This window comes from Adiantum capillus-veneris, chromosome 7 (assembly GCF_014529385.1).
Source record: "Adiantum capillus-veneris isolate H3 chromosome 7, ASM1452938v2, whole genome shotgun sequence".
In the NCBI taxonomy this organism is placed as follows: domain Eukaryota; kingdom Viridiplantae; phylum Streptophyta; class Polypodiopsida; order Polypodiales; family Pteridaceae; genus Adiantum; species Adiantum capillus-veneris.
In genome coordinates this window covers 114,292,553-114,304,254 of record NC_140937.1, presented here as the reverse complement: position 1 = coordinate 114,304,254, position 11,702 = coordinate 114,292,553, and the positions used below count along the sequence as shown (strand labels likewise).

The window sequence follows — 11,702 nt, the reverse complement described above, 5'->3', positions numbered from 1 at the left end:
CGGGTTATGCCTTTGGACAAATCTTAGTTGTGGTTATTCCTTTACAATACTCAAGTGAGTTACCATTTAGCCCCAAGTGCTTGCAAAAGGACAATAGTGTTGAAAATCAAGATGTTGCTCTTGGTTTCATTGAACCTCCTCACTGCATAAAGTATCAGTTGGCTTGCGTAGATACTACCAGTTGTGTTTTCGAGGACAAAAACGCTTCTCCAAGGGGGGAGTAATGTCACGACAAGGATCCTAAGCCTAGGGGGTCAGGGACCTGAGACAAGGACTCGGACTGGTGGACCAGTGTGGACTGGGGATCCATATGATGGCTAGGGCTAGCTAGGAGCCGGTCTATACATAGGGTGGTAGGGCGGTGGATCCGGTATCACAGTCTCCTAGGTCTTATAATAGGAACAAGCTATCAAAACACAACAATGAGTTCAAGAGAAGTAGGTGGAAGCCTTTATTGGTGGGTTTGTTTCTTGAGTCAAAAGAGCCCGTTCCTATTCCCATTGATGTGTTTGAGACAAATTAAATTCTCCTCAATGTAGAGATTCAAGAATCTCTAAGAGAAGCTTAAAATGAAAAGCTACAAGAAGAAAAGGGAAATCAAAATCCAAATGAAGCAAGGCCAACTCTAGGATCAATGACAACCTCACTAACAAATGTTTAGACAACACACCTTCAACCTAAGAACCGAGTACCCCCAAAATCTCAACCAAAGGAAGCTATGTCCTTGGAAGACTCTCTAGTCCATAGCACAATTCTAGAAGATCTAGGACCAAGTCCCAAAAACAAAAATAATACTCATAGATGAGTAAATTGTTCTCATGAAGATCATAGGGCAAAGGAGCTCATACAAAAAAAAGGGCAACTAAAGATGCTCAAATGGAAGAAAAATCAAACAAAGAGGGTAAGTATGTCAAAGGAAGCTCTATTGATGTCAAGGCTAGAAAAATAGGATGTTTCATTGTTGGACATGGCCCCACCCTAAGGTGAATGCTACCCTATGCACAATTAGAGTTCAAGTAGAACAAGCCTATTTGTCCAAAACATATCTTGAAAGAATTTGAGGCCAACATATTCCATCTCACATTTTTTGTGCCATAGAATTTCAAAGAAAAATATAAGTAATATTTGTTTCAATGATAAAATAAGGATATGTGACATAGCACTTGCACCAATAGGGTGAACTCTTGTCATTGGCCATTGAAAATATAGTGAAGAGCTAGCACTGTTGGCTACTCAAAAATAGAATGCAATACAAAGAAATTAGAGGCAATAGCAAAAGAAAATAAAGAACTAAAAGCACAATCAATGGTTGCACACAAAGAAAAAGAACTAGATAAAGGAGACAATGCCATATTACTGTAAACGCAGATAATCTCCATTCAAGAGAAACTCATGAAACCAATGATAGTTGACAACCATAGGGAGACATAACTTGATGCTTTGGATACTCGTTTGGTCTCATCCGTGGAGGCCAATAAGGTCAAATAGAAACTTAACAACCAAGCCAGGATTCTCTTTTAATAACTAGAGGGAAAAATTTGGCTACAAGAAGAATACAAATTGTTTAAGCTAACACTCAAGCAATGAGGCAGCAAGGAAAACCACTGAAAAAATTGTGAGGAACCAAGCTCACCAAGTAGACTTTCAGGAAACCATGCACAAGGTAGAATAAGCGACCAATGCCATCAATGAAGAAAGAAGCAAGGGTAATCAAGGAGATGTTATCTTTAAAGTTAGAACATTATAGTTGAGTGAGACAAAGTTGGAAAAGGTCAATGCTAATTTAAGTTGAATATGATATCAAAACTCAAAATGGGCAAGGTTTGTTCAAAGGGAGGATGCCATGGATAAAGACCTTCATCGAACTAATCATGTACTCTGGGCTATAATAAGTAGAATTTTCTTTCAAGATGATGCACCTAGGTAAACACAAAAATCTATTGCCTTGTAGGTCCATGGTTAACTAAGAAGATTCGGAATATTTTTTTCTTTAATATTGATTGGCATATCCTGTGAGAAATTGTGAAACATTGAAGATGAGGTTTAGCACAAAGAGAACAAATGCAAGTAAGGTTCTATTATTGGATAGCTCGGGGATCATCACCTCCAAAGTTGTAAGTGCCACATGAGTGTCCAAAACAAGGTGTTGACGGGAGAAAAACGAACCCCGAACCCCCGATGGCCTCTAAAACACCGGCGACCAAATGGAGCGCCTCGAGCCTGTCATGGTAAAGCAAACAGGGGCACCACCTAGCTTCAGCGGCTAGGACGCAAACAACACACCACCATAACAAAGTTTTCATCCAAGAGAGATGGATTCTTGGGAGTAATGATGAAGAGGAAAGGGAATGAGATCAAGTGAGAGAGAGAGATAGAGGGAGAGAGAGAGAGAGAGTGAGGGAGGGGGTATAGCGGCTTAGTACTTAGGCATCACAAAAGGATGGCGAATCCGCACACCCTTCACACAAAGACAAGCTCACTCCAAACACAAGATTAGGTGGCGATTCCGCACACCTCACATGGGCAAAACATTGCAAGAAAACATACTCACAAAACCTCAAGCTTTATTTAGAGAATAAGGCAATGAAATGGGGAGCATAGGGTAGGGGAATGAGAAGGGAGAGAGTGGTAGAGCACATGGCGGATAGGTGGGAGTTGATGGCGAAGACTCGCACGAGGGTTATGGCCATCTTCCTTCATTTAGTTGCCCGTCATCTTCCATAGCCAAGGGTGTAGAGGTCATGCTCAAGACAAGCATGGTGATTGCGGTGATGGTGATGGGGTGGGTGTGTGTGTGTGCACTAGGCACACACAATGCATAGTGTATTCTTTGGTGATGTTGTGTGTGTATTTAGTGTGATGGTGACCCCTCTTTATATAGGGGAGGAGGAGGGAGAAATTCTAGAATTTAGAAATGAAAAAATCATTATCTACATCGGCCATGTGACTGTGGGCCCCACTTGTCTGGCTGTGTGTATATGTGCCAGAACAGCAGTCTCATGAGAGAGAGACTAAGAGAGAGAGATGGGTTGATGAAAAAAAGTGAGAGGTGACATGGAGAATAAAGTAATTACAAGAGGGGAGAGAGGGGAGTGTGTTCAGAGGTGAATCTGTGTACAGATGTGTGTGAACACAAGAAAAATCAGGTAACCACCGGGTGGGGATGGGTGTGTGGGCACCTTTTTCAGTGAAACTGAGTGTGTGTGAGTGTGGGGGAGGTTATTTAGCTACAAGACAAGAGACATGGCGCCCTTTAGAGAGAGAGGGGGGTATTTGGGTCATGGGATATGAATGGAGAGAGAAAGGGGGGGTGGGGTATACTATTTTGGAAGATAGGATAAGTTGCATGTGAGTTAGGGTGCATCATTGGTGAGTTAGAATGCATTATTGGTGAGAGGTGGGGTAGCTTGAGGGGAGAGAGAAAGGAGAAAGGACAAGGGGAAGAGAGAGGGGGTTGACCTTTTGAGTGGAGGAGAGGAAAAGGGACACACGGCGGGGCATCAGTGAAGAAAAATGAGGCAAGGTGGGGATGGACTGCCCCGTAGGCATGAGGTGGCCTATTTTACCTTTCTCATATATTTACATAATCATACTTTATTTTTTTTCTTACTTTTCTAATGCCTTTTATCACTCCCTCCCTAAGAGGAGGTTTCCATGGGGTGGGGACGAGAGAAGAGGGGTATGGGAGCTTGGCTTGTGAAAAGCCCCCATCAGTGTATTTCTAATGCCTCTTGCCGTTGCACTCTATGATTGGTTGTTGCAGTGACTGGGGTTGGTTGTATCGAGCTTGTTTCCTCTGACTCGTTTACTCTTGATTGCATGCGTAGCTTCTTGTCTTTAAGGCGGGCTACTTCGACTGCCAACTCATATGTTGCAGGAAACCTTCACTTCACCTTCTCTCTAAGCGGCGACCATAGACCAGCAATGAAACGGTCCTTCTTTAGGAAATTAGGCGCTCCTTCACCTTCCTCCAGCGAGGCAACCCATCTCTCCCATAAGTCCACAAATTTGGACTCGTAGGTGGCATACTCCAGCAGGCCTCCCTACTTTAATTCTGTCAGTAACTGCCATAGCCTCTCCGAGGTTGTGCCTCCACCGAACCTCTTTACAAAAGTAGCCATTAACACATCCCATGCATTCTTGGTGGCCTGGGGCAATGCATTATACCCGGACTTGGCCACTACTTTCATCAGTAGAGGAAAAATTCTAAGTCGTGAAGCATCGTCATCTTTGTTGGAGACGATACAAGCAATGTCGAAATCATCCAAAAAGTCGGTAGTGAGATCCTCTCCCTTCTTTCCACTGAACGTGGGGAAAGAAACACTTGCCATGGTAGTGACTCAGGAAATTACAAACCTCTTTTTTTCTTTTTTTCTTTTTTCTTTTACATTACATTAACAGTGCGGCTCATAGCAGCTTTTTTACAAGGGTGGGTGGATAGGTTAAAACAAGATAAAGATAGAAACATTAAAGGAAGAATGATAGGGTTTGGGGAATTGAGGATTTCTCCTGGTACCCCCGCACCGAATAGGTGTATGATCTTCTGTTGGTAGAAGACTTTCCTATCTACATAGATATTCACATGCATATGCTGCAAGAATCTGAACGGGAATGCCGTTGGCCCGTTTTCCATCATGCACAGAGGATGAAATACTTACTTATACTCTTATCGTGCCAGTGTTGATGAGTCGGCACATCCACAAGAGGTCGTCGCCTTTCATGGGATCTACCTTTCCTTCGTTGCTCAGCACGTACGGGGTGATGGCGACGCGTCTGACCACTCCCAGCCTCTTGGCTAACGAAAATTGCAAGTAATTTTCGTAGTCGGCGTGTTGCATGAATTCTACTCCATTCAGTTGCAATTCGTCCCCAGCCCACTGGGTTTCTCCCGTGGTAGAGAGCTTCTTCAGGATAAGTTGTAGAGGGAGAGGAGGAAGATCCTCCAGTCTCTTTCCAAAACAGTGAGAGCAGTAGCCGAACCACTCTTCTCTAGGACATGGGAATCTTCTTACCACTTCTTCTTCCGGATTGTCGAAGTGGATTGGTAGCACTCGCATGCGTCGTGCAAATCGGTAGGCGACCTTTCGCCGCTTAGCTTCGGATGACTTCCTCTTAATTTGGCAAACTGGGTACAACCCGGCTTTCTGATCTTGAAGCACTTGCTTGGCCAGATGCTTCTCCCTTCGGGGTCATGTGTTTCCAGACTGGATTATCTTCTCCTTGCCTTTGGCTCGAGCAGCCCCTTTAGGCCACTTTGGAGTTATAACTTTCACTGTAGTTTCTTTAGGGAAAAGAGGTCTCACCGTTTGCTTCCCTTCCTTGATGTGAATGACTTCTTTGCGATGAATGTCGATGTAGATGACTTCAGCCCTTTCGCTGCCTTTGTTGCTGGCACTCATTGACAGTGTGCCTTGGTTGACAACAGTGACGGCACTTCACCGACCTCCCACCTGATGCTCTCAATTTATAGTTAGAACGAGCGGCACGAGATGGAGAATTTACCTCTTGAATGCTGACGACACTGCAGCTTGGCAGTAGCACCTCAATGAAGGCGGCTAGTGCCTCCTTCGTCTCTTCTTCTTTCGTCCTCCAGTTAAAAAATTCCTTCAACCATTCGTCCATGATTGATAGTGGGCGTCACTTTTAGCATTGTAAACTGAAGGGTCTTAGAAAGCCCTCCTCAGTGGGGGCACCAAATGACGGGAGCAAAACGAACCCCGAACCCCCGACGGCCTCTAAAACACCACGGACCGAATGGAGCGCCTCGAGCCTGTCATGGTAAAGCAAACAGGGGCACCACCTAGCTTCAGCGGCTAGGACACAAACAACACACCACCATAACAAAGTTTTCATCCAAGAGAGATGGATGCTTGGGAGTAATGATGAAGAGGAAAGGGAATGAGATCAAGTGAGAGAGAGAGAGAGAGAGAGAGAGTGAGGGAGGGGGTATAGCGTCTTAGTACTTAGGCATCACAAAAGGATGGCGAATCCGCACACCCTTCACACATACACAAGCTCACTCCAAACACAAGATTAGGTGGCAATTCCGCACACCTCACATGGGCAAAACATTGCAAGAAAACATACTCACAAAACCTCAAGCTTTATTTAGAGAATAAGGCAATGAAATGGGGAGCATAGGGTAGGGGAATGAGAAGGGAGAGAGTGGTAGAGCACATGGCGGATAGGTGGGAGTTGATGGCAAAGACTCGCACGAGGGTTATGGCCATCATCCTTCATTTAGTTGCCCTTCATCTTCCATAGCCAAGGGTGTAGAGGTCATGCTCAAGACAAGCATGGTGATTGCGGTGATGGTGATGGGGTGGGTGTGTGTGTGTGCACTAGGCACACACAATGCATAGTGTATTCTTTGGTGATGTTGTGTGTGTATTTAGTGTGATGGTGACCCCTCTTTATATAGGGGAGGAGGGGGAAGAAATTCTAGAATTTAGAAATGAAGAAATCATTATCTACATAGGCCATGTGACTGTGGGGATGGGCTGCCCCGCAGGCATGAGGTGGCCTTTTTTACCTTTCTCATATATTTACATAATAATACTTTATTTTTTTTCTTACTTTTCTAATGCCTTTTATCACTCCCTCCCTAAGAGGAGGTTTCCATGGGCTGGGGACGAGAGAAGAGGGGTATGGGAGCTTGGTTTGTGAAAATTGCACATAAAAAAAGGGGCCTTTCATTGCACATAAAAAAAGGGGCCTTTCATTGCAATTCCAGGAAAAAACTTGGTTTTCTTTTTTTTTTGAAAAGAATTCTATTATCACCTTTTAGAACCTAAGTAAAGTTGTATTTTGAATTCCCTTTGAAATCACATTGTATGGGATACTTTTTATACAGATGAAAAACTCAATTTGAAAACATGGTTGGTCTGGTTGTGGGAAGTAAGAGTATCTTATTAGCAAAAGAGATTTGGGTCACTGTGTATTTAGGTGTGTCCACAAAAAGTAGTTTTATAACCAATCATTTAAGTACGTAGGCGTCAACCATCTAAAAAGATCACATTAATTATTGGGTTTCAGGTGCAAATATAGGGAGGGTAGGTCTACACTGCATGAAGTATAATAGTACTTGAAAGGGATGTGGTTTATTGATCTATGGCCGATCCACAACATAGTAGATAGATGTTTAGATTAGGTTCTAGCGATAATGTCACAACTAAAAAGTTCAAAGGCTATATATGGGGAATCAAGAGGACATAATTTGGTTAAAAGATGCCTTTTTTGGGCATGGTTGTAGGTCATACCAAAAGCTATGAATGGCTCATCATTGAAGAAAAAGCTTAAGTTTTGAACCTTCAAGTCCTAGAGGATTTATGGAGGGCTATGTGTGGTGTTGCAAACTGTGATGAATTTTTGAAGCTATATGAGTAGTTTTGGGGACACCCAACGAGCACCAAGTGTGTGGATTGTTGTATAGAACACAAATCTTATGAATATGCCAAGGCTTCGTTCACAAGAAGATTTAGAAATTTTCTCATGTAGGACTTTTCAATTTTTTTCATACAATGCATAACATCATGAGCTCTTGCTCGAGAGGCACTGCATACCTAGCTAGGTACGGTTGGGGGCAGGGGACCACCGCCCCCCCCACCGGGGCCGGCGGTGCCGTGCCCCCAATCGTACCTAGCTAGGTATGCGATGCCTCCCTCACAGAAGCTCATGATGTTGAGGTAAGTAACAGTGTGGGAATTATTGTGGAATTTGTTCGAAACTTCTTGTGGTTGTGTTGCCATACCATCCCATCGCTGGAGACTTGCTACAGCTTTGACATTTAGAAGCTCAAGCTCAAATCTGTGATATATCTTCTCCGTCTGATCACCATCTTCTTGTACCCTATGTCCTCCCATTCTACAACATCCGCATCCAAGTTCTCGAGTAATTTATTGGCGGTGGAAGAAGCCCAATTTGTAGCGAAGGGGGCGGCACAGCTAGAAAGAGGCCAAATCCTATTGCATCATCAGTGACGTCCAAGCTAACACGTAACAGTTGTCTTTTATTTTCCAAAAATAATGGCTTTGATTATGTTAAGAGATTGTACACATGAAAGTTTTGATGTATGATGACAATTATGAAAATGGTGTCCGATGATGATGATATGATGTATGTGATGATCAATGACAAAATACATGATGCATTCATTGTTGTATGAATATGATGATTTTGTAAAGGGATTAGACACTGCCACAACAATGATGACGAACAATGTCGTAGGTAAGACCTTCCCTATGACCTAGGGTTAAAACTACCTTGTGAGCCTAGGACGAATGCCCTTGTTAACCTTGGTGATGCATCCTCCATGAAAACCACCATGATGTATCAGGCACTACACCTAGATGTATCAATATCTCCAAGGATTACACTTGTATGTCATGTTTGGCTGAAGCGGGCGATTGTTTAGGTCAGCCCAACTTGGGCGGCCACATATGATATGAACAAGATGTAAGAGTCTTTATAAGGCCAAAAAATCTAATGAGTAACTCCCTCTTTTTTTTCATGTACAATTGTGCAATCTTATCCTCTTCTCTCTTCTTTGCACTCCACTCTCCATTGCCATGTCTCTATGAGAAGCTATTGGCTTTTGGTGCTTGCTCTACATTGTTGATCTATGTTTTGCTATGAAAAAACAAAGCAATCTATTCAAACTTAATTGGCAGTCATAACTTGGTGCAATTTTCAAAATTTCAAGATCTACTGGAAATAAGGAAATGACTATCTAGATCCTAAAAGTTGGCCAAAAACCTAGGCGAACTCGGGAGGGTCACTTATAATATGTATGCTATCACATGAATTCAATGTAAGGAGCATTTGACACGCCCTATTTACACATGTTTTACATGCCAAAGGGCCTCATTTAAAAGGATTACCTACAAATTCAATAAGAAAAGGTATGTTCTATTCAAAAAAATTTAAAGGTAAGGGGTATGCGATATAGAGGGTTTACTTATAGTGAATCCCCAAGTTGGTGTGATATTGTAGGAAAAAAGAAATGTGGAAGAGTTAATATTTATAAGAAATTTTCATCATGACAAATTTGATTACGTTTTTTTAGGGTGGCATTATCAATGTCGTGTTTTAAGGTGTTGTTATTATCAATACCACATGTCTATTAGTAAGATGGGTGGGGTGCATATGTACAAGGAGGGCTCAATAGAATGGGACAATAGAGTTATATGTTAGAGCTAAGAGGGAGCTAAGGACTTCATGCTAGAAAGAATATGCAACATTTTTTGATTCAATTCTTGACAATTTCTCTTTAATATTGCTAAGCGAGCAAGTGTTCATATTCGTGTACATATTATTTGTATATTGAGCTCTTATTGAAAAGAAAATCTTTCCCTTGTACAAATAGTTTCTTGAACAGTATAGACATGGGCATCCATGTGCTACAGTTAAGTTCTTCATGCGAGAATGAAAATATACCCTTGTTTGATTCATGTCCTAGCGGTTTTTGTTATTGCTATCATGATAGGTCAATCTCTGCCTATATTGTTTATGTTTTATGCTTTTTTTTCCTAAGGTCCCTTATTAAGAAGCGGGTCTTTTTAACATTACCAAAGAGTTTTGAGATAGCTATAGAAATGAAAGTGCATGATTACCTACATAGATTCAAAGAGTTTGATCTACCCTGATATTCGTGCAACGGTACGAATTATTGGCAACAGCAAAGCGATATCATAGGACCATTGTGAAACATTCAACATAGTTGGTAAAAAGTCTATGTGAGTAACGGAAAGAATCTGATGAGGAATTGAGGTTTTAAGCCCACACATGGACCATTAAAATGAATGAAAAGATTTGATGAGATTCTATGATGGATGAAGATAATCAGTTTCTAGAATGGCTCTTGTCTGTTAATTCAAAAGAATAACTACATTTAGAACATCCTCCACATTTTGTTGGGATGATGTTATTGATGTCGTGAATAAGGGGTGATCCTAGTAAGATGGGGGAGGTGGAGAAGGTGAAGTGTAAGGAGGGTCGTATACAATAGAGGGAGGGGGGGAGGTATAGGTTGAAGAAGGCTCATAGGTTGGTGGTGGAGGGAACTTATAGATGGGTGAGGGCTCGTAGTAGGTGGGGGGTGGGGGAGACTTGTAGATGGGGGAGGGCTCATAGTAGGTGGGAGGTGGGGGAGACTTGTAGATTGGGGAGGGGTCATAGTATGTGGGGGGAGGAGGAGACTTGTAGACTGGGGAGGGGTCATAGTATGTGGGGGGAGGAGGGGACTTGTAGACAGGAGAAGGGGTGTAGTAGGTAGGAGGAGGGGGGGACTTGTAAACGGGAGAAGGGGTGTAGTAGGGCGGCTTGTAGATGGGCTTGGGCTTGTAGTAGGGCTTAGGCTTGTAGTAGTAGTAGGGCTTAGGCTTGTAGTAGTAGTGCGGCTTGGGCTTGTAGTAGACGGGGGCCTTGTAGTAGGGCTTCGGCTTGTAGTAGACGGGGGACTTGTAGTAGGGCTTGGGCTTGTAGTAGTCTGGCTTAGGCTTGTAGTAGACTGGCTTTGGCTCCGGCTTGTAGTAGTATGGCTTGGGCTTGGAATAATAGTAGGGCTTGGGCTTGTAGTAGTAGGATTTGGGTTTGGGCTTGTAGTAGTAGGGCTTGGGCTTGTAGTAGTAATAGGGTTTGGGGTCATAATAGGCCGGGGAAGGGGAGGGCTTCTTGTAGTGGGGCACAGCAGGCGACTTTGTGTAGTCCTCCTCCTCCTTCTTCTTTGGGTAGTAGCCGCTCTCCTCCGGTGGGTAGTAGCTGGCCTGGACGCTAAGGAAGGCGGAGGCCACGAGGGCCAGCAGGAGGAGTAAGGGATGCCGCAGAAGAGCCATACTGAAATAGCTAGTTAGTGAGTGGGTGAGAAGGTCACAGAGCAGCTGCTGCCAGTACGTACCGGCCAGCTGGAGCAGTTGAGCAGGCCTCCCTTCAGCTTTATAAGCCCCGCCACCTTTGACTTGCAGCAGCGAATTCCCCGGCCGTGCAGCTGGTCAGCCACCAACAGTCCACTCGACGATGATCAGCTTAGTGCGCTCGCCGTGCGGGCACGATGCCGGACGTGCCCCCCCCCCCCCCCCCCGCAATCATTAGTTAAATTAAAGGGAAAATTACCAAACAAAATACCCCTTTAATTTGTGGAATTTCCCAAAATACCCATCAAATTTCAAAATCTCCCAAATTACCCCACATATTTTGTCATCAATTCCTGCAATACTCTTGAAATTTTCCAAACTAAAGATGATTCTTTTTGTAGCTTTTCATAAGAAGACTATTTGTCTATCTATACAAGATACATGGCTATGTAGGCTTTGGAGATAAATTGCTTCATTATTTTTAGACATAATTGCCTTTATTGGGAAGTGATTTGTGACAAATTACATGCTAAACACTAAAAATACGGATCTCAATTGTCAAGAAAGGATAAAGATCGGGGAATTGTGAACAATCGAACCATAACAGTTACAAAGTTAATTTGGGAATTTTTGAAATTTGAGGGCTATTTTGGGAGTTTCCACAAATTAGAGAGGTATTTTGGTAATTTTCCCTAAATTAAGTTTACGCCAAACTTTTGCATATGAGTTTATTCTTTTGCCTATATATATATATATATATATATATATATATATATATATATATATCTTAGATAAATAGTTTCACCAATGACCTCACAGATAGAGGTATTTGTGTCTACCAATGAAATGAGC

At 42.9% G+C, this 11,702-nt stretch overlaps 1 protein-coding gene across 1 annotated transcript; it reads right to left on the bottom strand.

Moving 5' to 3' along the window:
- Positions 1-9,950: 9,950 nt before the first annotated feature.
- LOC147454461 (uncharacterized) lies at positions 9,951-10,832 on the bottom strand. The gene has a single exon (XM_086517344.1). The coding sequence runs from the start codon at positions 10,830-10,832 to the stop codon at positions 9,951-9,953; it is 882 nt and encodes a 293-aa protein (XP_086373470.1).
- Positions 10,833-11,702: the final 870 nt, after the last annotated feature.

What these genes read in the sequence shown, in the direction of transcription:
- LOC147454461 (XM_086517344.1), bottom strand. Translation starts at nt 10,832, where the DNA reads ATGGCTCTTCTGCGGCATCCCTTACTCCTCCTGCTGGCCCTCGTGGCC.